At 40.5% G+C, this 27,583-nt stretch overlaps 1 protein-coding gene across 1 annotated transcript in view; it reads left to right on the forward strand.

Moving 5' to 3' along the window:
* Positions 1–27,583, forward strand: part of KIF13B (kinesin family member 13B) — a 93,977-nt gene that overhangs the window by 35,404 nt on the left and 30,990 nt on the right. The window contains exons 5-25 of the mRNA XM_026040895.1: positions 646–738; positions 1,385–1,565; positions 1,921–2,008; positions 3,415–3,549; positions 4,828–4,940; positions 5,402–5,513; positions 9,467–9,679; positions 11,793–11,903; positions 14,533–14,667; positions 16,654–16,784; positions 17,731–17,817; positions 18,322–18,512; positions 19,332–19,542; positions 20,631–20,793; positions 21,019–21,165; positions 21,643–21,792; positions 22,375–22,503; positions 23,914–24,084; positions 25,054–25,211; positions 26,430–26,562; positions 27,209–27,355. Coding sequence (XP_025896680.1) covers positions 646–738; positions 1,385–1,565; positions 1,921–2,008; positions 3,415–3,549; positions 4,828–4,940; positions 5,402–5,513; positions 9,467–9,679; positions 11,793–11,903; positions 14,533–14,667; positions 16,654–16,784; positions 17,731–17,817; positions 18,322–18,512; positions 19,332–19,542; positions 20,631–20,793; positions 21,019–21,165; positions 21,643–21,792; positions 22,375–22,503; positions 23,914–24,084; positions 25,054–25,211; positions 26,430–26,562; positions 27,209–27,355 — 2,999 coding nt within the window. The remainder of the gene's footprint in view (positions 1–645; positions 739–1,384; positions 1,566–1,920; positions 2,009–3,414; positions 3,550–4,827; positions 4,941–5,401; positions 5,514–9,466; positions 9,680–11,792; positions 11,904–14,532; positions 14,668–16,653; positions 16,785–17,730; positions 17,818–18,321; positions 18,513–19,331; positions 19,543–20,630; positions 20,794–21,018; positions 21,166–21,642; positions 21,793–22,374; positions 22,504–23,913; positions 24,085–25,053; positions 25,212–26,429; positions 26,563–27,208; positions 27,356–27,583) is intronic.

Consider the following 27,583-nt stretch of genomic DNA (forward strand, 5'->3'; position numbering starts at 1 on the left):
ACTTGTCAAAAAAAAGAAAATATTGAATTATTCCTGCTTTCCATCATTCAAGGTGATGATATGGGTAGCAATAGGCATTATTATCCATCTGCAATTCTGGAAATTGAGGAATCAAAATCTAAGGGGGGATGTAAATACGCATACTTGTGAGTACATCTCTGCCAARGACTCCTTATGGTATAATTTAATTCTTTTTTCACTAGATATAAAGTATCTAGTGCTCTGCTAATTGTCCTAAGTTCAAATCAAGTGGCAKTTGTTAGGGTAACTGTGTGGGTGGAATATATTTTTGAGGTGATAAGGGGTGTAATTCCACAGTTGATAGTAGGTCCTCTGCGGATGAAATTTCTGAGCAAGGACATTGTTAGGATGTAGTTGCAAGCACCTAAGATACATGGGCAATAAGCACAGGTTCTGATTTTTGGAGTAGTGCACATCTGGAGGACAAATCTACTGGCCAGAGGCCTTGCTGCAGTTGAAGGAACGGATTCTGGCTGCCAAATGCATTATTTAGTCAAGAACAGGAGTAAAACATTAACAATCTGCTTTTTCATAGTCATCAAAGAATTCAAATCAAAATTAAAAATAAATAAATAGGCATCTTGTGCTTTCTTTTGCCATTAACTTTTATGTTTTACTTCCTAGGTCAAGATGTTGTTTTCAAGTGCCTTGGAGAAAATATTCTGCAGAATGCCTTTGATGGCTATAACGCCTGCATCTTTGCATATGGGCAAACAGGTGAGAATTGGCAGGGAATCAGCAAAAGCATCGGCACAAAAAATGCTTGCAGCCTGACAGGAGTCACTTTTTGTGGCTGTTGTATTATTTGAGAAGTGCCTTGCAGTGGGCATAAGGAATGTTTTTCTCTCTTGTAATGTAGTGTATGTGATTAAGGTGAGCAGGATGAGGGATATGTCTTTGTTGGCTGCCCTGATTTCCCACGCCTTTAGATCAGCATCTTCTGGATGATCCCGACCATCCCAGAGCTTCATTAATATCTTCTGCCTCTTCAGTTTAAAAAATTGCTAGTCATCATTTTGGATATAATAAACAAAAATGAGCAAGGTTGTGCAACTGATTTTTCTCATTGTGGCACACAATAAAATGTGGGTGTCAGTGGGCTGTCATGTACAGGCCAACTATATCTACCAGAAAAAGCCTTTTCAGTCAGTTTGAACAAACTTCCATGTCTTCCTTTTTCATTTTATTAAATAGACTGGGTTTAGCTAAATTATGTCCTATTTGCTTTAAAACAGAAGACTGTACAAATGCCTTCAACTGAAATGCAAACTTTTTTTCAGCTCATTTCTCCATTTCCTTTCCRTGTTCCACACAGCAAAGACATTTTGTTGCTTGTACACTAATTATAGATTCTCTTGCACAGGATCTGGAAAATCTTACACAATGATGGGTACAGCTGACCAGCCTGGATTAATCCCTAGACTTTGCAGTGGACTTTTTGAAAGAGCACAGAAAGAGGAAAACGAAGAGCAGAGTTTCAAAGTGGAAGTGTCCTACATGGAGATATACAATGAGAAAGTCAGAGATCTCCTTGACCCAAAAGGGTAAGCAATATATGTGTAAATATATGTATTCCAGCACTGGAATATGCTGGGATTTGTCCTTTCCTCCTATTAATTTGCCTTAATGGACTAGTCATTGTGGTGGTAGGATGACTTTCTTTTCCATTGTCCTTTTAATTTAAATAAAGCAGTAGAAATAAAAGTAAAATACCCATAYCAGCATTTTGTATGTGTAGACATAAGGCTTTTTCGTTGTTTGCATTAGAGTCTTTGCTCTGTGCTTTTTATGCTCTGTAGACCTTCATGTTTGACATGTCCGTGAGAAATATGGTTCACTGTAAATGCTGCCATCTTAAATCAGTCGCATGCTCATAAATGATTTTTTTTTTCCATCCAGAAGCCGTCAGTCATTAAAAGTTAGAGAACACAGTGTTTATGGTCCTTATGTAGATGGCCTATCCAAACTAGCTGTTGCTAGCTACAAGGTAAGGATCCATTTTATGAAAGGCTGGTGTGGACACCACRTCCCTCATGTGAGCTTGCCAAACTGAACAGGACACAGTTATTCACCTATAGTCCTAATGTACCGAGCAGGAACCTGGATTTTAGTGCAATCCCGAGGACTGTTGTGCTAATTTTACTGGAGAAAGTAGAGATTAGGAAGAGATGCTTCTCATCATCCTGTAATATTTAATAATTCTGAAAAATGAAACCCAAACTAATTGATGAAACAGCTTTTCTCACACCTTTGAGATGAGTTTAGACCGTMTTTCTACAGAGCAGTGTTGGGTGATTAAATACAGAACCACAATTCAGAAGAGTTGGACTTCAGTACTACATCTTGTTACATGTTATGGGCTCGTAATTCACATGTAACACACAGGCACCCCAGAAATATGAATTAATGGCTGGTTACAAGGTAAATGCTTGAGAATATTGCATTAAAAGCTGCTTGTTGGGACATCCCGTAGTTCATTGCAGAGCAACTATGTGTGCCTTCTAAGAGCACCCTAATTTTTAGGAAGCAGTTGATGCACTGTGGGAGCAACCATTAAATGCAGGAGCTRATTTTGTCATCTGAAGCAAAATTTGCAAATTGGTGGTTTTCTAACCCTTCCTAGTGCAGTCCCTCCACTCATTCATGCACCTCTCTTGGCTAGTTTCTGTTAATAAAAACCACATTGCATGCATTTCTTTCATATGTTGCCCCGCCGCTTTGCATAATTCAGAACAGCAAGTKGAAGTGGTCTGTGGTCTTCTTTTGTGTGATTGCTTTGGGTTTTTCTTTAACATCATTTTGCTAAAGATGAGTAAATAAAAGTTAAGCCCAAGGCTCTAAGGTTTGAACTGTTTTGCAGGTTTTCTATGAGACACTAGGGCATGAGAGCTGCCTATTTCTCAAGTGCTATAATTTAACATGTCTGGATTCAGCGGACATTACAAGCTCTTAGTTGTAACAGGAACATAATGACCTGCTCTACAGTGGTTCTCTTTAGCTTTTATTTATAAAACTTAGAGCCTTATGTCAGTATTGGGGCTTTTAAGAATGCATGTTTGCCAGCTGAGGCTAAAATGTCTTAGTGTTTCRAGCATCAATTGCTGTTTCATTGCTTCTTTGCTTTAAAGTACCYTTTTGTGCAGCCATATTGCATAGTTTGTAGTGATAATTTAATATCCAGGTAAAGATAATGGATAAAATTCTGTGTTGACAACATTGTTTAATTTCTTGTCTGTAAAGGRAAGGTCATAGCACTTTGTTCTCACACTTCTTGAGTAAACAGTGAGAAACTTGCAGTAGAATACGTGTATTTTACCAAAACAAGATTGTTTAGGTAGATAAGTGAAAGGAATGGCAATGCAAATATGCTTATGACTGTAAAATTGTGTCTAGGACATAGAGTCCTTGATGTCAGAGGGCAACAAATCTCGAACAGTGGCTGCAACCAACATGAATGAGGAAAGCAGTCGGTCGCATGCAGTCTTCAAGATTATCCTTACCCACACGCTTTATGATGTACACTCAGGGGTGAGTCAAATAAACTGTAATGTCTAGATGTTACCCTTGGGTGTATTTCTTTTGTTTTCATATATTAGGATTTGGATTTGCCTCCTGTACTTCTCAATCTCTGTCAGTCCTATTAACCATTCCATTTTCATTGTTCTTTCTTTATTTTCCTTTGCCTTTCAAATAAATCATTTTCCTATGCCTGAATTCCTCATTTTGTCAAAATCCCTTTATTGTTCTTTACTATGTGACTATACTGCATTTACAGTGGGACTGTGGTCAGCTTTGGTTCAAGGTGGTAGTTTTGACTGTCTTTTTCTCTTCTATATCTTCCTGTACTCATTGTATAAAGTTCTAGAACAGATTGCTCTGTTTTCTGCCCTGCAGTTCCTTTCAGTCCTCGAAATTACACATTTCAGTATGCCCTGATGATCCTATTGTATTCTGAGAGGCTTGGAGTAACCTTTTCAAAAGGAGATTGGTTCTAATTTTCCTGTTTGTTTAGGGGAAAACTGCCCTCTGCGACTGTGATACTGAGATGCTAAAGTGATAGCAGCTGCAGAAAAGCATGATGTTCTATTAGAATCCCCATTGATACATATACATACATATATATATATATATATATATATATATATATATATATATAAAATTTATGATGTGTTTCAGAACATCATTTTGGGATAAATAAGATGCTTTGGCAGGAGTTATAAGGAATAATGGGGGCTTACAGCAAGATCTGTCTTACATGATTGCAGGATACAGCTTGGCATTCCTTCTAGGATGCTCTTAGGGATATAGGAGACTTCTGCAATTGTAATCATTTTCATAAATTATAACATGCTTCTGGTCATGTTCATTCTTCCTCTGTGGAAACCTGAGATGAAACTTGGCATAAAATCTGAGATTTTGGGGAGACTCTTTTCAAGAGCGTAAAACAAAGGCAGAGATTGTAGGCCTTGTGTCTCCACACGTGACCCCAACCTGAATTCCCTCTGCACGTGTTCCTGCTTCAGCATTTGACTAATATGCCCCATGTTCCTCCTCTTTGGAGATTTCTAAAGTGTCTTGGTAGGTGTCTTGAAGATATCAGTGGATCTGACATCACTTTAAATCCTCCTATTGTTTCTAAAGCAGTAACTAATGAGTGACTGCAGAATATTGTGCTATGGCTCTCAGAGCTTCTGGAACAACTGCAATGAGCCTACACCAAGAAATGAGGCTTTATAGTTGTTGTAAATATGTCAAACCATGTAACTTATTTTGAGTGAATTAACCCCAGCTGTTCTTCCTCTGCAGACGTCAGGCGAGAAGGTGGGCAAGCTGAGTCTGGTTGACTTAGCAGGCAGTGAGAGGGCAACCAAGACTGGTGCTGCAGGAGACAGGCTGAAGGAAGGAAGCAACATTAACAAGTAAGATGTGGTTATTTCTTTTCTCCTTCTCCTCAGTACATTAATGAGTGCGAAATACAGCTTAATTTTAATGTAGGATAAAATCAGGATAAGCTCCTGCAGGGTCCTCGTGGCAGCCAGTTTTCTTCTTCCCTTCTCTCTATTCCTTCTACCATAAAAGAGTCTTAAATATTGGAATGAGATCTTCACCAGCTGAAAATGATCGGTGTTTTGCATTCCATGCTTGTGTTCCTGCAACTACTGCATAGTTGCAAGGTAAAGGCATGATTAGGATGGCTGAAAACATATTGCAAAGCAGTATTTCCATATTGCAAAACCTTTGCATATTGCAAAGATTAGCACTAATCAAAACTGCCCTAGAAATTTTGTTCYTGAAGCTTCATTTTGGGTCATGACTGTCTTAAACATGTTTTTGCCTTCAAATTCATGCAATGTTAATGGCTGCTTGTGTTTCTGGACAGATCCCTCACAACTCTTGGGCTCGTTATTTCTGCCTTGGCAGATCAGGCTGCTGGCAAGAACAAGAACAAATTTGTTCCTTATCGTGATTCTGTCCTCACTTGGTTACTTAAAGTAAGTACTTTGATCCCTTTTTTTAGAGGGGAATAAAAAGGATGAGAATGGGAGAAAAGTCGCGTTCGGCGAGATAAAGCACTGTTCTTTTGCTGGATTTCCTGATTTTGATGTTAGCCATCCTTGTCTTTGGAAAATTAGCTGGATGGAGACCGTTAGTGTCTCCACAGACTGACTCTGATYCCTGTCTTCTGCTGACCTAGAGAATAAGGAACTTTCTTAAAAAAAGCTTCATCTCTTCTGGGTCACTTTATAGTCAGCTACACACAGAACCTTGGGGCTAATTTAATTTGAACTATTGTTGTATGTTGCTGAAGTTTGCCTACTGATGTGGTTAACTTTGACTTGGATCAAGACCATTATCTCCTGGCAAATTTTCTAATATATTTGTTAATATGCCCAGCTTTTGTCCGCGGGTGTCATTGCAGAGCAGCATCCCAGATAGAGCCTGGGGAACAGGTCGGAAGAGTTTGTGTCTCACGTTCATGGGAAATAAGCTGTTAATTCAGTTCCTGTGCTGCAGAGACATCTATTTAAGATTTCTGATACAAAGGCTGGCTCTTCATGGTGTTTTCTTCCATATCTGTAAGGTCTAACYGAAGATTGTTAAATGAGTCCTATGTATGTCTAATTAGAAAGGCAAACTCTCGCGTTCTTACCCCTTTCTACATGTGCTGCTTAGAAGTGTGGTTGCCTGATGAAGAAAAATGTTCCCCTCTTCCCCAAATAAGTGGGGCATGAAAGTGTAGTGACTTCAATCCTCAGCAAGCTAGCCTGCTAGTAGATAAAGGATTTTATCTTCCCTAGCAATGGCTTTAAATATTGCCTGAATTTGAGCTTCCTTAGGATTTAATTGAGGTGTAAAATAACATTGCTTGCAGGTTATACAAGGGTAGAGTGATTCCAGAGGATTTTTTCCGTAAGGATGGTAGAAGACAAGTTGACTTCAATGCTTAAGGGAAATAAAATCTCAATTTGTGTAGCCCCTTGATGCCCTAAGCCTTTATTTCTCTCAATACTGTCTTTTAAGCATTGCTACTATGAAATTTGTCTGTTCTCCCCATGATTACCAGTACGGATACTGAGCAAATAGTCAGGAAAGCTCCCTAGAAACAGTGTGTGTGCTCCTCCCTGCTCTAATAAATCCTCATTTAACAGCATTCCTTGCGCTCAGTCTTACTTAGAGTTAAATACATTTTCATCTCTGTATATTTACATTAGATACATATATTTTTTACCCTAATTGAACAAGCATTTGGCTCTCAGCAGAGCTGTGACCATCAATTTTCTGGGTCTGTTCTTGCAGCATTTTTGCTTGGGCTGCCGACGTGGGTACAATATTCCAAGCAGGCAGAAGTGGAAACCTCCCTCACATGTTTCTAGCGTTGCTGTTGGGATTAGTTATGCTGCTCCATTTCGAAGCAGAGCCCGCCAGCAGATTGAAATTCCTGTTTAACACCTGTCTGCTTCATTGTCCCCGAGATGGTGACGACCATGCACACACAGTGGCCGCGTTGGCTCAGAAATAGAGCCGGGCTTTTGTGCTGCCTCCTTTCAAGAGAACTGGCTTTGTCTCCTTAACATCCAGCTATGTTAAAGCGCAAATAAAAGTTTGGAAGAGAAACTTGCTTTGAAAGGGGAAACTTTTAAAATTAAAGATCAAAGGAAGGTTTTGTTCGCCGCAGAGTGGCTGTTGGAACAAGCAGTGAGCTGGTGGACTTTTTTCTGTAGCGTTTCAGCTTTTAACTATATTGCCAAAGTGGAGAAAATGTGTTCTGACGCTGGGGATATCTGGCCACAATGTTTAGAAAYCAGCAGAATGCAGCAGATCACAAGACTCAGTGCTTCATGTTTGTGCTTTAGCTGAGGCTCTTTAGACAAAAAATGCAAACTTTTATTCCAAGGCAGGATTGAAAGAGCAGCATCAGGACAGAAACTTCTCAGCCTGCGGGGTTTGTCAAACCTCATGGGTACAAGCCTCTCATTTTCCCATTTTATTCACAAGCCCTGTCTATCTTTGATGTATTTTATGCTCTGTTTTATTACCATAAAGGATAAATGCTACTCAAAGTGTTTGCTGTATCGTTACATTTAATGCTGTTTTCTCAGTATTTGGTGCTAACGAAGACGCAGCTAATTTAATCTTTGAAAGAAATAAACATTTTCATTCAGCCTTTTTCWATCAAGTTCAAACCCAGCCTTTCCAGTGTACTTTGCAAACATTGCCCTCGCTTTTGAGAGCCCAGCCTGCTGCTCATCTACCTTTCTGCTTAATATTAAAGGAAAGAATGAAATCAGAAGTTTTATGCATAAAACTTCATCGGGCAGCCAGAACAGCTGCAATAAAAAGGGAATTTCACTCAGCTACTCATGGGTGCACTGTGAATTACAGTATGTGGCTGTAACTCCATTCTCAGGCGCCTGTGCAGAGGAGCTGCAATTCAGATGGTGAGTTAATCCTGTTGGGGAACTAATTAGTGGATGGAGGTTCCCAAAGTGCAAACYGTAGAGATGCTYTTCGGAAGGACGAGTGCCTGGCTTWCATCTTTTCATGCACAACTGGCATTGCTGTTCTAGAGGGTTGTTGCTGTTTTTTGCCAGCCATTGGTGAAGAGAAGCAAAGTTCTGCCGTGATAGAGAAGGAAATCCCCATGAATCCATGTGGAGCTGCCACGGGAGCTCTCAGGAGAAGCCTTGGATAAACACAACCTCCCCACACACCGCAAAGCAGCATCAGGCTGCGTGGCTGACGTTGCTCCCACCGCTGACACGGCCAGGCGGCTTTTTTAATATTATTTTAAATATCATGCAGCAAGGAGAGTCTTAAGGAAATACTTGGAGGGGCCTTTTAATGGTTGGGAGGAAAAGCTGCRTGCGGGCTTTGTCATTGAAATGGGCAGGCGAGCAGCTAGCGCCGGCGGATTGTTCTAATGGCAAATCTGACCTAGATTTCATGGGTTATTGAAGATGAAAATTAATATGATTCTCCCAGAAAGAGATACTGGGCTCCAAGCAAACAACCAAATAAAACCCAGAATTTCTGCAAAATTCAAAACTGAAGATTTTGAGGCCCCACGATTGCTGCCTTGCAGGAATCTGCATTCCTGCTTCACGCCCTCTTCTCTGCTGGCCAAATTCCAAAAAGGCTGTTTCTTACCCAGCTCCGTTGAGCTTCCTGAACTGTGCGAGCAGGGGGGAAGTCCATATTGTAGCAGTAAAATCAACTGTATTATTTATGAGATCTTTAAAATAGGATGATCGAGCTGTAATTGAGCCAAACTTTTAGAGGCAAATATGGCAGGGATACTTTGAAAAAGGGGTTTAAGTGCTAAGCTAGAAATCTGCATGCTTAAGCAGCATACAAATTTTGGCCCTAAAAGTGTAATCGGAAAATAGCTAAAGAGCTGGTGATGTGTTGCCACTGCAAGATCCAGAATGAAAGTAGAATGGACAAGAAGGGGGTTTTAATCAGTATAATTTAAATAATTTAAATGCTTAGTGGGAACGTGTCACTTGGGGTCCTTCAATGAAGATACACAGGCTTCATCATCATCCTCCCTCCTGTGCTTCTGCTGTAGTATCTGGAGAGTCTAGTGCTGAATTGCTAATATTTCTAATCTTAAAATCTAAGACGTGGAAGCAAGCTTTGCAGCTCCTTCCTAGGTACCATAAAGACCAAAATGGGTACTGGTTTTTGTTCCTTTTAAGACTAACGCTGACCCTAGAAGCCAAGAATGATATTTTCTGAACATGCTTAAAAAAAAAAAAGAGGAAAAAAAGAACTGAAAAAAAAGCTTTGCTTAATCTACCCAGTTTAATATTAATTTTGAATGGAGAAGCTCTGGCAAAACCATTGCTGCCAATACTTGCGCCCCAGATTCAGCCCTCACTTCATTGATATGTCAAAATTAAAGGAACTCTGTCTTAAGTTTTCAACCACTACCGTTTTCCAGGACAGCCTTGGTGGGAACAGCAAGACGGCCATGGTGGCAACAGTGAGCCCAGCAGCAGACAACTACGACGAGACCCTTTCGACGCTGAGGTACGCGGATCGCGCCAAGAACATCGTTAATCACGCGGTGGTCAACGAAGACCCCAACGCCCGCATTATCCGGGAGCTCCGGGAGGAGGTGGAGAAGCTCCGGGAGCAGCTCACCAAGGCAGAGGTACAACTCATAGATTCCTCCAACCCTTGGTTCTCAACACAGATGCCACCAGGAATTACTAGATACTATTTATCACAAGTCTCCCTTAGGATTGCTTTTGTCTCCTTTCATTTTTCTTTAGGTCAGTGTTGAAACATGAAATACCAGGTTCTGCTTGAGCACCCTCTCAAGAAATCCTGGTTTTGCTTTGAGATACAGATCAGAGAAAAGAGGACCTGTGAGCAGGTGTAGGGATGGAGTCTTCAGATCGTGCTCTTCACCTGGGGAGCTTTGCCTGTGGTTCTCAAGAATTCAGTGTGGCCACGTCCTGAGATGTGAATTCAGTTAATGCTGCTTGCTTGAAGTTGAATCTCTTGCAGACGTTAGACAATATTGTGAATATTTGCACAGCTCCATGAAATTATGAAGGGAGCAAGGTCTAAGAGTTAAGCCAAGGCCAAGAACTTGCATATACCTGAGTCTGTGTCTCAAACTTGCTAAAGGAGTAGTTTTATAATCTGGCAATTTAGAAAAATGGTGACGACAGTGTTTGTCTCATAAGCAGGGAGTGCTGGCTGTGATAATAGAAACTATAGTGAAGTTTTGACTCTTCTTTTTAGAGCTACCTAATATGCAAAGTATCCAATAAGGGAACATCAATTTAAGACACCTCAAGTTAAATACCTAAAAAATGATCCAGAATGCAGACAGCCACAAAGTGCCTTGGGAGATGCAGGTACTCCCTGTACGCCTCATTTCCCACTGTTAATGCCAAAATAATGACAGCTCTCCTAAGCAATGAGATACTCTTTCCTAAATATGAAGTAATACATATTTCCTTTCCCAAGTATTAAAATCCCACCCCTGTTGTCATCTGAGTGGCATTGCCAAAAAAAAAAAAAAAGAGAGAAAAAAGCTTAATTTGTTACTAAAAGGCTACACAGTGAAGGTCAAAAGCCACATATTACCCAGCTCATTCTGCAGCTGAAGCATGGGAAAACAGTGAGTGATTTTGCCCAAAGTCCAAATAAATCCCCAAACTTGGAAGTGGGGAAGAAATGGGCTTCATTCTCCTACCCTTCTTTGTGATATCCCAACAACTTTGTGCTGGTCAGATTTTATTAGTTGTCATAAATTTTGTTTTGAAGAAAGTCTTGGCTTCACTGGCCTTCGTTGCTGGAATTCACGTTGCCTTTTGCCCTGTATTTAAGTATTTGGGATACCAAATGGGGAAGAGGCAACGTAGGACACATCAGCGGATGGTTCCTAGATGGCTGCGTTTTGAGCCAGCGAAGCTGCTCTCTTAAAACAGGATTTTCCACCTGGCAGTTGCTCCTTTTTCTGAGCAAACTGCCCTGCAATGAGGCCTTCCTGCTTGCTTTGGATCCCCACAAGTTTGGGGGTTTGTGGGAAGAAATGTATTTGATGGAGAGTGATCAGCATTGCGTAAAGAAATAGCAACCCAAATCATTTTCATTTGGTTAATAAAAATTAACCAAAAGTGCAAGCAACTGTTGGTAGTGCAAGCAACTACCTCTTGTCTGAGGTAGTACAGCAGAAATAATGTCAATACTGAGATTAGAAGTGAATATATATATATATGTATGTAAAATATCAAAATGTTGATATTCTTTTGTTTTCTGGGGTGTCTAGTAGGTGGCAGGTGCATCTTCTTATTTTCAGTTCATTGCTGGGATCCTACATGGTCTGGACTAAATCACAAAACAAAATGAGAGTTATGATAAATTAACAAGAAAATTGAACTCTGGGGTCCAGAACCAAATCATAAGGCCAAATCTTTTGGAATTGCATTGGTATAGAAATGCTGTTGGTCTGTGTCTGAATGTCTTCGTGCCMTTCTGCCAGTATCATCTAATTATTTTACATTAAAGTACACAAATTCTACTTTACCATCTGCACTTGAAACAAAACTAACTTTTTAATGAATGCAGTGTTTATATGCAATGTGTATTTAAAAGGTGTATTTAAAACACCCTTACTTACTGTACAAGTATGCCTTGGAAAATGAGTCATGTGTGGGGGTTTTTTTTCCCCATCTGTTTTTTCTAATGTGAAAAAAATACAGCAAGATTTCTTGTTTTATTTCTCGTTTTATTTGCTTTTACTTTTGCAGGCGATGAAATCCCCAGAATTAAAAGAACGGTTAGAGGAATCAGAAAAGTTGATTCAGGAAATGACTGTGACCTGGGAAGAGAAATTAAGAAAAACTGAGGAGATAGCACAGGTTTGCACCATTTTGTCTTTTTTTTAGATGTTTATGGAAAACAGGTTTTCCTCCTTTGTTTGTCATTCATAGAGGTTGTCAGAATAGTTCCCCACATTTATGGGTAAGTAGGTCAAGCTTACTGCCCCTCTGAAAAGCCTCACTTAATTCCTGTGAAAGCTGGATGCCTCCCAGATTACTACTCTAGTGACAATAATAAACTGTCACTCTATGTAAATTGAGAGATTGTTTAAAAAAAAATCCATGGATGAGAGGATTAGAGGGATTTTATATACTTCAGATAGTGAAATTGTTGTTTGTGCTGAAAAGTGGAGTGTCAAGACCATTAAATGCAAGGTTATGTAGTGACTGCTTTAATAGTAAAAGCAAAGAGCATTCAGAATATTAAAAAAACAGAGATGTTCAAAATCCCTGCGTGTTTTAAGGCCCCTTGCACTGATATTTAAAGCCTCAATCCATAACTGATGATGATGGTTACATTGAAAAATTGTGCAGGTCACCATGAATATTGCATGACACTTCCAATTCTTGCCACAGAAATGCTGATGTATGTATTTGCAGCAGGGAGCTYTTGAGGGGAGAACTATTGAAAGGTGATGAATAGCATGTAATAAATAATAAGGGAATGGAGCATCTGGTACAAAGCCCTCTTGTAGATGACATGTTCAGAGCAGGAGGGGTTGACTTCAACGCCCCGTTGTAAGAAATGCTGCTTTTAACCAAGGGGCCTTTCTGGCTCTCAGTGCAGATTCATGGATTTTTTTTCTTCTCTGTAAGTGTGAAATACAATAATAATAAATTCTATATCTTACACACCGGTTTCTAGGCGTAGAAGCTCTTGAAAGGGTGAAGAACCAGAGTAATGGGACCAGCACTATGGAATTTTCTTTTTTTATCTGCCTCTCAATTCTCACCCTGGAAAGATGTGACTGATGTTACAGAACTGGGATATTTCTTGAGCCTCAGACTTCTAGAAAACATGGGTGTTTTTGGAGGAGGAAAAAGGACCGGTGTTTGTGTAAGGCTGTTTCTGGACCTCCTGAAAGCCTGTAGRAAAAATCCTTTCAACACCTTCAGTAGACTTTAAGAGGCTCAAGGTTAAAGGCATTTATATTGTTATTATGGCCTGTCAAGTGATTTTAGCTTTGGCCAGCATCCACCAGCATCTGTCTGTCACATGTTAGCTGGGGAGTGAGTAGGATGGAGAGATCACTATAAATCTTTAAGAATGGTTCCTCCTACAGAATGCTGCAGCTTGCAGGGATGGAGAGGCAGTACGGGATCAAAGCACTAAAGAGGAATTGTGCAAGCAGGCATTTGTGTCCAGTTTTCAGCAAGTGTTTGACAAACCTTTTTTGAATGCTTAAGTCAGTTAACATTGGACCCTGAGCAAAAGTTAACAAAAACGTCCTCACTTCCTTTAAGTGAATCCTCTGAAAYTTAGACCATGGGCCAAGCCCTCCTTTGGGCACCTCATTCTTCTACTTTTGTCCATAGATAATAATGAATATTTGAACATCAGAGCCTGGCTCTGATAATTGGGAGGTTTTTAGCAACACACTTTCTGTTCATTGTTTTTTACACACACGCACGTGTGCACAGAAACACACATCCCTCACCACGGCCTTCACTTCTCCATACCAAGGACTTCTGTTGCTTTCATAGATGTGGGAGAAAAAGGGTAGAGAAAATCAAGAAAGGGTCATGTTTCCTATTCTTTTTTGACCACACCTGATGCAGCACCAATGCTKAGCTTATACTCACTAATAAAAAGTGCTGTTTTTAGATAAAGAGCAGTCTGGCAGGTAAGGTTGAGAACCTAAATTAATATTGCAGCAGCTCAGCTCATTTTCACAATCCTGTGAACGATTCTCCAGCATGGAGTGAAAACACTGCTGAAATATTTTTGCTCTGCAACRGGCACAGGAACATTTCTAGCTTGGCATTTTGATAGAAGAATCCCTTTCTATTTTGGAAGGCAGAAATGTTTAATGCTCTTCTGTCACTGCTCTAGTCTTCACCCCAACGCTTCCCTTTGAAAGCTGTACGTTCCTGCACAGTGGCGCTTTGTTGCTGAATTCTAAGAAGTCTATTGACAGGAACAAAACACCATCCAAAATGCTGCTATTCTTGTTTAGCAGGAAGTGTTATTTGCATTATTTAAATAGCAAGTTTTCAGTTTTTGCTGTTGCTGTTGTGATTTCTGTGGGAGGAAAGATAGACGTGGAGCTTGACTTGGCAGAGATTTAACTTAATTTGTTGCCTTTTAATTAGAGAGGGGAAAGAAAGGGCTCTAGAGATGGCTTTGTGGTAGTGCTGCTGCAGTGAGGTCATGGAGAGGCGCCTACAGTGCCGCAGTGTTGATGCCCTCAGCTGTTTTCAGCTTTCCCCAGGAAGATGCAACTGGCTGACACCAGAGCACATAGCCCTCTGTTTTGACTCCAGAGGTAAAAGGAYGGGCGAAATTGCAGAAATCCTGCTGTATTTGTGTCAGATCTGTTGCTGAAGGAATAACTGCCTGTGTCAAAGTAGCTGCCCATCCTCTTCTCGTTGTTTTTTGGCAGGTAGGGATGCTTCTCCTAGGATAGAGATCACTCAGACTAATTTCTCCATGGCTGTTCTTTTGCAGGAGCGTCAGAAGCAGCTGGAAAGCCTTGGCATTTCCCTGCAGTCTTCTGGAATAAAAGTTGGGGATAATAAGTGCTTCCTGGTTAACCTGAATGCAGATCCAGCTCTCAACGAACTCCTGGTGTACTATTTGAAGGTAAAAATAGAAAAACGTATTTTCTTAACAAAACGGGCCCCCTAATGCCRTTGGCATAGACATCCTTAGAGATTATTATAAAAAGGCGTTTTGGAAACATTCTCTGCTATTAAGTGGGTTCTGAGAATATTACAGCCTTTTAATTTTGGATTTTTAATACTGTGTASTAGAAGATGGTTTGGGGTGTGAATTGATCCATTGTGTGTTTTGTGAGAGCAAACGTTTTGGGTTTTTTTATGGTCATTCTCCTTTATAGACTGTCTTCTTTATGGCAGCTTTCACAAGGTTTTGCTCAGAAAAGTGTTTTGTTTAGATATTGGGCATCTCAGTAATCAGTTTACCTCCCTACATGGTGTTAAAATCCAAAGTAGTGACTTCTGCTTACAAAACACATCTATATTTATTCCTTTTAGTGTAGTAGATTCAATAGGTGCAAAAATTTCCAGCTATGAAAATCAAATTTTGCTCTGCCTCATCACCTTTGCTGATGTGCAGCCTTTTTTTTAACTAATGTTAAACATGAGAGAAGTCAGGTAACGACTTTTGGACTCTTCACTGAMACAGCTCCACGGTTTGTTCGTGTTTCACAAACTACGTAGCCTTGATGGAGAGGCAGCAGGAGGAATGAGATGCAGCCTTTTCTTAAGCCACACTTCAAAATACCCGTTCTAAAACATCAACAGTGTAAAAGCTTTGGCAGCTGGAGCGTCACGTTCGTCACKGTCTCCTCTTTGAAGTGGTGGCTAGTAACTCTCAAAGCAGCCACATGATTAGCATCTGGGCTTGAAAGATGGTTTTGTTTGTTTCTCCAAAGAAATATGTGATCTCTTTATTTCAGTTGTCTTATCGTTGCTTTGTGATATCTCACTGAAATCAAAGAAATCAACTTTTTCACTGCTGCTCCTGCTAAATATATTAAGATAGATGCAAGAGCTGAGGTTTTGGGGGAAGAATTGAAGCTTTTCCAGGCAACTTGCACATARGTGTCCCGAGCGTGACTCAAGCTGCTACATCAGTCTCAACACTGACTGCTATTGAAGCAGAGCTGACTTCCCTGGTGTTCAGTGTGAACACATGACAAGCAGCTTTTGGAGACAAAGCCCGCATGGAAAATTGGCCTTGGCCTATGCACAGCAGTATAAAAGTCTCAGGTGCACATGGTGAGACTGAGGAGACTTCCCATTTTTAGGCAAAGCTCCTTTACGTGGGTTAGGGCTGTGTATTTCAGTTAGGTTTTTGTTGTTCTTCTGAAGAAAACAAGTTCTTTTTGGTGGTTGGGAATTTTGGTGTAGAAATCCCTCTGTTCTGAAATTGTTGTGGTAAAAAGGCTTGCACTGGGTTTACCTAGATTAAACTTTCTGGGATCTTAGATTATTTTACCCACATCCTCTGTAAGGCGGAGTTGCTTATTTACTAACTGTTTTATAAAAACATTGAATTTAAACTCCATCTGACTTACCTAAATAACTATATCTGTACCTCAAAAGTTGCTTAGATTTGCTTAAAAATAATAATTAACCAGGAGCATGTATAGAGTGATCCTTTCTCTCCCAAATCCCTCATTACTTCAAGTAGTTCAGGGATTTACTGTGCCAAAGGATGATCTAGATGTGACCTGTGTAATAGCATTAGGTCTAAGCATCATGAACCTGTCTTGATTCCTTTTGAACTCTTTTATTCCACAATATGCTGAGGCACTGGATTTCATAATTTAATTCTAAAAACCTCTTCATCTTTGGTTTGAACTGTTGACCATTAACTTTCCTGAAGATTCCCTGCTTGTTTTTCTAAGAAGTGTTAACAATTTGCTTGCACTATTTGTTTCACCTTTTTTTCCTCTACAGGAAGTATTAACTTCTAACTTTATTTTATTTCACTTTCTAACCTTATAATGAGATGAGAAGATATATCCAAAAGAAGAGTGGCTGAGTTGGAATTAATGAACTTTTGCAATCCGTTGCTAACATCTGAAYTAATTTTCCACAGGAGCACACATTAATAGGATCAGACAACTCTCAAGATATYCAGCTATGTGGAATGGGAATTCTTCCTGAACATTGCATTATAGACATCACTCCAGAAGGACAGGTGATGTTAACACCTCAGAAAAACACAAGGTAAATGATCAAGAAAGAGCATTAGTTGTATAATAGCTGTAGATTTAGCTAGTATTTATGCTTAGCAGTACAAAAATGTGACAAAAACACATACTTTTCCATTTAGTATGACATATGAAAATTCTGTTTCTTGTATTCTGCTTTTGGGTTTCGTTTGAATTGTCATTTTCCTTTCTGTAAACTCTTAGCTTTTATTCAAAATGGATTTCTGCCACTGGTAGAGTTTGTAGTCTTAAGTTTTCAGAGAGATGCTGAATRACGTACAGCAAATACTGTAGATTCAGGTTAGTGTAGATTAGTACTTGCAAAACAGATGTTATATTTAGACTGATTTCAAAATGACTTGCATCTTCAATGTCTCCAGTACCCTGTTGTTAGATCCACAAAATTCAGGAATTTCACATCCACACTGCTTCATTGCTGACCCTGCTTTCAGCAGGAGATTGAAATAGTTCTTCTTGAAATCACTTCCAATATGAATTATCCTATGATCCTATTTTCAGGCTTTGTCTAACTTGGAAATAAATGTAAATTTTTTGATGCTTCTCTGTAGTTGTCTTTAAGTGAACACCTGAGTTCTCTGATGTCTTATTCAAGTGTATTTTGTGTTCGTATTTCAAGGCCTCAGGAAAGCATTTATTTCCACTGCTTTTCCTTTTCTGCAGACTCTCCAGTTTTAAGCAATAACTGTATTCCCCAGACATAGCTGTCGTAGCATCTATCCCAAAGTAGCAAATTCCATCAAACTTACACAACAGAAAGAAGTTGAGACTGAGGAGTTTGTGAAACAGCCCTCGCTGAAGCTTCTGGGGATGTTTTGCCTGTTTATAATCCATGAGCTTCTACCCTTATGTTAACTAGCTACAATGAAAAAATAAAAAAGTACTAGGAAAAAAAMACCAACCTATAAAAGTGCCTTTGCTTTGGATTTTTCCTCTTTTCAAAGGACATTTGTAAATGGTTCTGCTGTTACGGGTCCTGTCCAGCTGCATCATGGAGACAGAATACTATGGGGAAACAACCACTTTTTCAGGTATGAAAGACATGAAAGACATTCTGAGATAATTTTGTTTTGCTTTATAGTATAAGGAAAGATGTCAAGTGAGCCTTCAAGGAACAGGAGGAGCTGATTTCTTTTTTTGGGGGGTCATAAAGGCAACACTGATGATCAGATATTCTTGAATAATAGATGTCATAGCTTCAATTTCAAAGTAAGAAGGCTGGAGCAACTTCTTGCATTTGCAAAGGACTGCAAGCTGCCTGATGAGGGTCTTACTATTGTTATCTGTGCTATTATCATTAGATCTCTTTGGTGAGATGATGACTTTTAGTTAACTAATAACTCATTTTGTCCAGTAATTGAGTGTTGTGCAATTTGGCACTGATTGCRTTCACCAAAGATAAGCAATTTGTGAAAGAAAAGACTCGATACTGTTTTGGACAAACTGCTTAATTTTAATAATCTTTTCAAGCAACCTTTATTTTTTCCAGAGTGGAACAATTAATAATTCTTTTAAAACATCTCCTTCTTTTCAAGGTTGAATTTGCCAAAGAAGAAAAAGAAGGCAGAACATGAAGARGAAGAGCGAGACACCTCTATGAAGTGCAGTAACAGCGTCGAGCAGCTGGACTTAGATGGAGACAATTCCAGTGAAGTGTCTAGTGAGATTAACTTCAGCTATGAGTATGCCCAGATGGAAGTCACTATGAAGGCGCTTGGTAGTAATGGTAAGCAGCAACTAAATTACTGGAAATAGCACAGAATATATTGTTGCATCTTCAGGCACTCTTTGCCAGAGAAATGCTCTCCTCTTGTAACTTCCTTTTGGAGAAATTTTCTTATGAGTGAGTCAGCTTAGCCATTTTTGCACCCGAGAGGAAAAGCACAGCTGCAGAATGTTGTGTTTGGCAGTTTTTGTGAAGAAGAAGAAGAAAAAAGCAAAAGCTCAAACTGGATTATTGCTGGTACTGCAGTCTAGAATGAAGGTATTTTCAGTTTGCTGGGTATTTTTCTTGCATTGTTTCTGACTCAGGCATTAGCCATAATGATCTCTGTTCCTGAAACCCTSTTCTTCAGTTTTTGTGGTCTTACATAGCTGTTCCAGAATGGCAACAGCAAGAAGTTTGTTTCCACTTGCCTTTCTCTTTCCAGATTTTCTTAAATCATTCATCCAGTCTGTTCTGTTGATATTTATTTATTCCGTAGTTCATTAATAATATTTTCTTTTTTTTTTTTTTCTGTGCTTAAAAACAAAAAGCAAATTCCCCTTCCTTTTTTATAATCATTCTTCTTACTGTTCAGGTGCTCTTCACCCCATAGAATTCAAAGGCTACTGCATCCCTTCAGTAGGGAGGGGAGGTGGTATATCAAGGCACCTAAAATCATGCCCAAAATCATACAAAATAATTGAAGCAGAACCTGGGGAAGATCTTACTTCTGAAGCTCAGTCTCTGCCCCATATTCACTGCGTCACCATTTCCATTTAATTTTATGCTTATTGGATGTTTGAACTCAGAAATTCTTCTTTCTTTTCAACGTCTGCCTAGATCCAATGCAGTCTATCTTGCAAAGCCTGGAGCAGCAGCACGAAGAGGAGAAGAGATCTGCACTTGAGCGGCAGCGACTGATGTATGAGCATGAACTGGAGCAGCTGCGGAGGCGACTGTCCCCGGAGAAGCAGCATTTCCGCAGCATGGACAGGTTCTCCTTCCATTCCCCCAGTGCTCAGCAGCGCTTACGGCAGTGGGCAGAGGAGAGGTGAGTGATGAGATGCACATCCCTGGTAGTCACATGTGGAGTTTTTTTAGTGCTGGGGAATTCTGCAGTTTTCCCACCCTGCTGCCTGCTTTCTGAGAAGAAACCTGCAGAGGAGTGCGAAGGACAGAGCGAAAATATCGACGTAAGAATAAGCAGAGCAGTGATACTAGAAAAGACAGAAACAGAAGAGTGTCTGTTTCACAGTTAAGGAGAAACTCTGTCCTCACCAGCATTAAATTTGACTAAATTTAAAGTGATTGAAGAAGTTTTGAGGCTTCTGTGTGTCTTGTCTTCTGCGTATTCCTGACTCAGCTGCTGGAGGGTTGTTTTCCTCTTTACTCCATTACATCTGTCTGACCTGGGCAGGTTCCAGCAGCCAGAGAAAAAGAAAAAAAAACAGATCCAGAGCATTGGAAAGACTGCTGACTTATTTTACAACCATGTTGGGGCCACAGTGCCTCTTCACAGAAAACCTCCTTGGGGATATTTACTACTTGCCTGTGAAGAGTCTTTGGTCTTTGCCAGTCTTGTCAAAAAGAGCTGCAGCAAGAGAAAGACGGAGCTTTCCCTGAAACAACGAGAATGAGAGGGGCACTGTAGTGAGAAAATAGTTTCTGTTTCAGAAATTGCTTCTTTAGGTTGGTATTCGAGGCAATCGAACAAGGCTTTAGTTGTCTATCTGGAATGTTTTGTGCTAGATCCCTCCATTGCAGTTGATGCTTTCATGCACTCAGCAGGGAGGTCAGTGAGCAAATCTGAATAAACCTTTCTCTGCAAGATGAAACATCCACATTCAGGATGGGGAAACTCTGGAACAGGCCACACAAGTGCACACTTTYGAGCAGATGTATGGAAAAGTCTCCAAAGCCAAAAGTGTGCTGATATTCCTGCTGCTAAATTCATCCAGATACTCATTTTTTATTATTTTGCAACAGAAGTGCAATTCAATAGCCCTGGTCTTTGTGTTAAAAAGCAGCTAACTTGAATGAACAAACTCCTCTGACAAGTGGTCATTAGCACTGTRCTCTGAATTTCAGTTCCTAAATGTCATTATTTTTTCTGTCTCCMTGAAAATCCCCTTCTTTTAGAGAGGAAATGTTGACCCACAGCCTGAGGAAGCTGCGAGAGCAGATTGTTAAAGCCAATTTGTATGTGAGAGAAGCCAATTTCATTGGAGAGGAATTAGACAAGAGGACAGAGTATAAAGTCACACTCCAGATCCCAGCTTCAAGCCTTAATGCTAACAGTAAGGTAAGATAGCTGTAGTGGAATTGCTTTTTTGTTCAATAACTTTGCCTTAGAGTTCATATTTTTCTTGTTGTGGCTCCAATGAAACAGTCCAGGTAATTTGCCAAGGTAAGTTCAGATAATTTGCCAAGATATTCATGGCTCTGTTAGTGCATGCTATGTTGTTGTTATTTTTTGAACTATGTGTTCATTGTTGTGACGTGAATTCCTTATCTTACTGTTTTCCAGAGAGGTGCAATTCTCAGTGAGCCTGCTATTCAGGTGAGAAGGAAAGGGAAAGGCAAACAGATTTGGTCACTAGAAAAACTGGAAAACCGACTGGTAGATATGCGAGATCTCTACCAAGAGTGGAAAGACTGTGAGGAAGACAACCCAGTAAGTAAAAATGAGAACTCCAACATTGTGCTGATGAGAATTGCACCAGCATTGTGCTGATTAGAATTACATCCCTGTTAAATTTTTAGTTTAAGTAGATGTGGGACAATTTTCTGGTTTTATTGGAAGAGGGAAAAGGCAGAGGGTGTAGGGCTTGTTTATTTATTTATTTTTTCTAGTATTGAAGCAGTCTTCAATTAATTTAGTGCCCTTATATTGTCAGCTTAATGCTTGCTTGCACATGTAGTTTGATGGTGGAAACATGCACAGAAAAGAAGTGCTAAGTAAATGCAACAAGTGTTAAGTCGAAAAGAGTTAAGGAGAATTTGCTAGAAACTGTCCTCAAAATAAAACTCTGGCTTTCATTACTGCGATTGAATTTGATCTCTTGCTTGTGCCCATTTTATTGTTGCTGGGCTAGTTGTGCACTGCTTTGAAAACTTTGTTTTTCTTACGTTATTCTGAACTTGCTTCCAGGTGATGAGAGCATATTTCAGGCGAGCTGATCCATTCTATGATGAACAGGAAAACCACAGCCTTATTGGAGTAGCCAATGTCTTCCTTGAGTGCCTCTTCTATGATGTGAAACTACAGTATGCCGTTCCCATCATCAATCAGAAGGGAGAGGTTTGTCCTTCCTTCTATAATCTAGCCCCATTCAACTGTTTAATGACAGCCTAAAGCTCTTATTACCAGTAAATTCCAGTTTCCTGTGCACAAGTCCTTTGCTAACAATTTGGGATTATGCAAATCCAAATTTTTTTGTACAGTTGTTTAGGCTGCTCCAAGTCCCCACATAGTGATTGTGAAAGAGGAAAGCTTTGCACCCACCTTTCTAAGCAAACAAACCCCAAATAAATGTTTAGTAGAACCAGTATCAAGAACAGAAGCATTCTGTGGGCAGCTGGAGCTTACTAAGCAATGTCCTCAATTGTACCCCTTGAATGTACAATTGAATTACGCTTTGCAGGCTCTCCAGAGACTGGTGGGAAGGTGGGTGAGATACATCCTGCTGTTCTCAGGGACTCTAGTGGCTCCAAAGCATTCATTGAGGCAACAAATCTGTAGCACAAAATAAAAAAGGAAGGAAATGTTTGCTGATGAATTGGCAGTAGCAGTACCTATRGGTACCTGAAAAACGTTACTGTTCCCTGGCAACCCAAGTAACTTTTTTTTTTTTCCTCCTCCTCCCCTCCTTTTTTTCATCAGGTATCTGGTCGTCTCCACGTTGAAGTTGTTCGAGTGAGTGGGGAGATAGAGGACAGGCTGGTAGGAGGTGAGGATAGTCCAGAATCTTCACAGGAAAATGACATTCAGGAGAGAAAACTCGTCTGCATGGTGAGTTGCAGATACATCACAGAACCACAGGATCCCAGAATGGCTGAGGTTGGAAGGGACCCGCAGGGCTCCCCCAGCGCAGCCCCTGCTCCAGCAGGGACACCCAGAGCACGGGGCACCCGGGCGCATCCCGGCGCGCTGGCAGATCTGCAGAGCAGGAGCCTCCGCAGCCTCCCTGGGCAGCCTGGGCCAGGGCTCGGGCACCCTCCCACCAAACAAGTTCTTCCTCACGGCCACATGGAGCTGCCTGCGCTGCAACCTGCACCCACTGCCCCTTGGCCTGCCCCTGGCCACCACCCACCAGAGCTTGCACCTTCCTCCCTCCATCCTCCCCTCGGCTCCTTGGACACACTCACCAGCTCCCCTCTCACCCTCCTCTTCTCCAGGCTCAGCAAGCCCCGCTCGCTCGGGCTCTCCTCACACGAGAGCTGCTCCAGGCCCTTCCTCAGCCCTGGTGCTCTGCGCTGGCCCCTCTCCAGCAGCTCCACGGCCCCCTTGTCCTGGGGAGCCCAGAGCTGCCCCCAACGCTCCAGCTTTGGCCTCCGCAGAGCTGAGCAGAGGGGCAGGATCCCCTCCCTGCCCTGCTGCCAACGGCCTCCGGATGCAGCCAGGAGCCCACTGGCCTCCTTGGCCACCAGGGCCCTGCTGCCCCGTGGGTGACTTGGTGTCCCCAGGACTCCCAGGTTCCGCTTTGTGGAGCTGCTCTCCAGCAGGTCAACCCCTGATCTGTGCTGATCCCTGGGATTATTCCTGCCCAGGTGCATCCCAGCCTGTGAGGAAACTTCTTGCTTTCCAACCTGGGTATTAAAATGAGAAAGTCTGTGGTGCATTGACTGCTTTGCTGATTGTTGAATGTCTCATTGCAACTCTTTCCACAGTGTTTATTTCCAGTATTCAGCCCCACAATAGAGTTCTACCTTTGGACGTATTGGTAGACTGTATGAAGCCTTTCCTGACTTTTGGGGTTAAAAAACATAAAAAAGGGCAAAAGAAATAGACCATTAATCAGTGGTGTATGCAGAGCTTAATACTCTGGTATTAGTTGTTTTTATGGTCTTCGTTTTCATGACCTGAAATGCTGCTGTCTGATCATTGAGTTAGTGGATAATATGACCAATTTGGGGGCAAAAGTTTTGGTGCATCGTACACTACAAGTRTTTTTTGTGTGTGTTCCATTCCGCTTGCTTTCATTCCAGTAGGTGCTTGGTGACATCTAGTGGCAATTTTAAGCTGATGCAGTAAAAATACTCCAGTGTGTTTCAATGCAGAAACTTGTATTTTATAAAGCCTTTTTGTCCCCCCAAACTTCTTAGTTATCCCTTGCAGTGGACCAGAAAAATATTGTTCTAACAAAGGCCATTTCATTTGATTCCTGACAAATAACTTCTGTGTTTCTTATCTCTTTTCTAGATTAAAATACTTCAAGCTACAGGCTTACCCCAGCACCTCTCCAACTTTGTGTTCTGCAAGTACACGTTCTGGGATCAGCTGGAGCCAGTTAATGTCGCACCTGAGGTGGATCCTTCCTTATCTCCCAGCAACAAGGAGCCACGGTGCATGGTTGTCTTCGATCACTGCAGTGTAAATCTTCTGTTTTATTAATCATCTTTAATAAGACTCAAAACCTCTTCAGAATCCATTGTACTACACTGTCCAGTGCACAAAAAACACTCAAGCAGATGGGTAGTTCTAGGACAAGAGACCTTTCATCCTTACACACACCTTCAAGTGTGTCACTTAAGTGGCTCTTTTGGCCTGTTGACTCTAGAGCAACTAGCTGACTGGAGACATCTTTAATAGAGTTATCTAAAGTGAGATGAATCCCAGTCATTACCTCTGTTTTCATCTTGTTCTTGCTCTAGTTTGTTAATGCATTGAGGAATATAGTCCTTTTAGCTTRTAATTTTTAAAGTGGATACAGCTGAATATCTCGTGAGTTTTGAGACTTGGATTCTAAATGTTAGGAAATGTGAATTTGGGCAGCATGTGATCATTTTTCAATTCTTTAAGACTTTGATCTTCAGTAAGTTGTACATCTTTGCCTTGCCTCCCCAAAATGAGATGACAGGTGTTTTTGTTCCTCTGCATCATGTCCTAATGTCATGGGGAACAGAATAACTTTAACAGAATACTACATTAAAATAGTAAAGTCAAAACAACAGGGCTCTGACCCTCGCTATGGCCTTTTGGTGTTAATTTGTTGCCATCAATATGGATAGGAAAATGCTAACYGCTTTGTTCTTAAAAATGGTAGGATCTGAATACACACAGCAGGAAAGATCACCCATGTAAATAAGACTGTAACAGCTCTGATAATGCTCCTAGACCCTTAAACAACTTTGTCAAAAACCTTTAATGGATTTTGCAGAAATTTCAGACAGCAGAGGCATTTAAATGAGATTAGTCGTATTAATGTGACTACAGTTGAGCTTATGTAGACTATCAAGGAAGACTTTTCCTTTTTGGAAAGGTGGATGGAAGGATTTTTTTTGGAAGTGAGTGTTGGGGATTCAGAGTCATTAACCAATTTGTTCTGTTGGTTGCATACAGGAATTTTCTGTAAGTATTTCTGAAGACTTCATGGAGCATCTTTATGATGGTGCTTTGGCGATTGAGGTTTACGGGCACAAGCAGAGTGGTGATCGCAAAAATCCAGCCCTGTGGGATTTGGGGATAATTCAAGCCAAAACGCGAAGTCTTCGTGACAGGTAACTAGAGAAAATAGATCCTCAGGTTGGGATTCTGGAAATTTACCATCTGTAAGGCCAAATTTTGCAGGAGGTTTGAGACAAGCGGTCACGTTTTTTGGGCTGATGAAAACTGAACCAGATATTTGAGACTTTGTCTAGTAGACTAGAATGAATAGACTGTCTATTGAGAAAATAACATGTGATATCTTAGTGGGCTTCAAAAAAGAAAGAAAGGAGTACTTCTTTCTGTGTTTCAAATTAAAAATATTAAACCTTAAAGTTTTCAAGCAAAGTCCCTTCTATTTTTTACAAAGAATCCAGACTCGTTATTTTCTTTCATGTTGGTCTGAGGCAGAAGGAGCTGTGAAGCCTAAGATGTCAAGGTAGTTTTTCTAACTGTAGACTGATGTATTGGAGTTCAGGCCCCAGTACATTCTAGACCATAAAGTGCTACAAGGTGTGATACTTCCATTGGAAGAAGTACTTTGCTAATTATTTTGAATGGAATAAATATGCAACAATATGGGAACTCAGACTGCTGCATTTTGATTTTTTGCTGGCAGCCATTTGTTATTCCCAGGGTAAGCTTGACTACTTTTTTTTATTTTTTTTGCTTCTCCTTTCAGAAAATTGTTCTGCATTTTCATTTACTGCTGTTTTTTGGTTGTTTTTGTGCCAGCCTATATGTATGTTGAACGGGTATTAAGTCATATGTAGAGAAGTTTAAAAAATAAATTAGAAACAGAAGAATATGACAAAGAGAAGATTGAAATAGTGTTATAAAGTAGAGTTAGGTTTGGTAGCTGGATAATAAGTATAATCATCCTTTTTAATTTCTAGATCCTACAAAAGTGTTAATTTCTTATTTAAGCTCTTGGAAAAAAAAGGAGGGAAAGCAATTATGTGATGAGGTTCAAAAAGGTGCCTTGAATCTCAAGAGCTTTCAAGCTGACGGCACATTTAGTTCTGCTGCCATCTGTGTGGGTCTGATGTCACTGACAACCCTGGGCTTTTGTGGCAGTCGCTGGAGCCAGAGCTTAAATGTTAGAATCAAATTAGATTTGATTGGAATTGGGTTTGGTGCTTGAATCAAGAAAAGGCTTAAATTGTCTGGATATGAGTGACATTTGCAGAAGTGTGCCTTCAGGTCTCCAAACTGAATGGTTTAGTAGGATGTTTGTTTTGTTTTAAGACAAAAAAAATCCCACGTATGACAGTTCTTGGCATGTTTTGCAGGTGGAGCGAAGTAACCCGAAAACTAGAGCTCTGGGTTCAAATTCTAGAGTTGAACGAGAACGGGGAATACTGCCCAGTGGAGGTGACTCCTGCCAAGGACGTGAGCACCGGAGGCATCTTTCAGCTCAGACAGGTAAGGTCACAGCTTCAGGGTCAGTGAAAAGGGACTACAGGAACATGGGAAGCTTTTATTTTGTATGATAGGGGGATGGTGTCCATGGGACCGTCAAGCTTGTGGGTGAAACATGGTCTTGAACCTCTAAATTCTCCAGCACTTTTTGATATTTTCCTATTGTCTAAAGAAGGCAGTTACTTTGCTGCACTGATAGCATCAGTGGGAGAGAGTTTTGCATGAAGGAGACCACAGTCAGCAACAAGTTCACATCAGGTCCACACCACATCAGGAAGGCTGAACACATGAGCCTTCTTTTTGCTTTCTTGTAGATGGGGAAGAGATCCTGTTTTCAACCTTAAAGTATTTTTAAAAAATCTTAAATCTTATGAAAATCCTCAATGAAAAGTACACTGTCTGAGGGGACTTGCCAAATGTTGAACATTGTGTAGACATAAATCCTTGCGACAGAAGTGGCATCTCTTAAATGCTTGGTCATTTGGCTGATTGCAAGACTTGCCCATTTGATCTTCAAAACATATCACTCAAAATATGTCACTTGCAGATGGCTGCCAGTAGAGGTCTCTCCGCCATTAAACTTTCAGAATTTTATACCTGATGGTTTGATACTTTTTTTTGAAATATTTCAAATTGTTCCCTTCTTCAGGGGCAATCTCGACGAGTTCAGGTTGAAGTGAGATCTGTTCAGGAATCGGGGACCTTGCCACTAATGGAGGAATCCATATTATCCATCRGCATTGGCTGTGTTCAAATAAAGCATATTAAGCCACAAAAAATACATGAAAATTATCAGGTAAGATCTTTCTTCAAAGCTGTGCATTTTCCCAAACTTGGAGAAAAGTGAAGTTGGAGACAATACCGTTGGTCATGAGGCCAGTCATGAAGATCTAGCTTGTGTTCCTTCCTTTTTTTTTTTTTGAATGTAATATGTAAATATCACATAACACAATGAAAAATATTTTCAGAACTACTTATCTGTGGTTTTGGAGGTTATCCAAGGTTGTCTAAATCCAAGACATTG

This window comes from Nothoprocta perdicaria, unplaced genomic scaffold, assembly GCF_003342845.1.
Source record: "Nothoprocta perdicaria isolate Ctin4 unplaced genomic scaffold, notPer1 scaffold_101, whole genome shotgun sequence".
Lineage (NCBI taxonomy): Eukaryota > Metazoa > Chordata > Aves > Tinamiformes > Tinamidae > Nothoprocta > Nothoprocta perdicaria.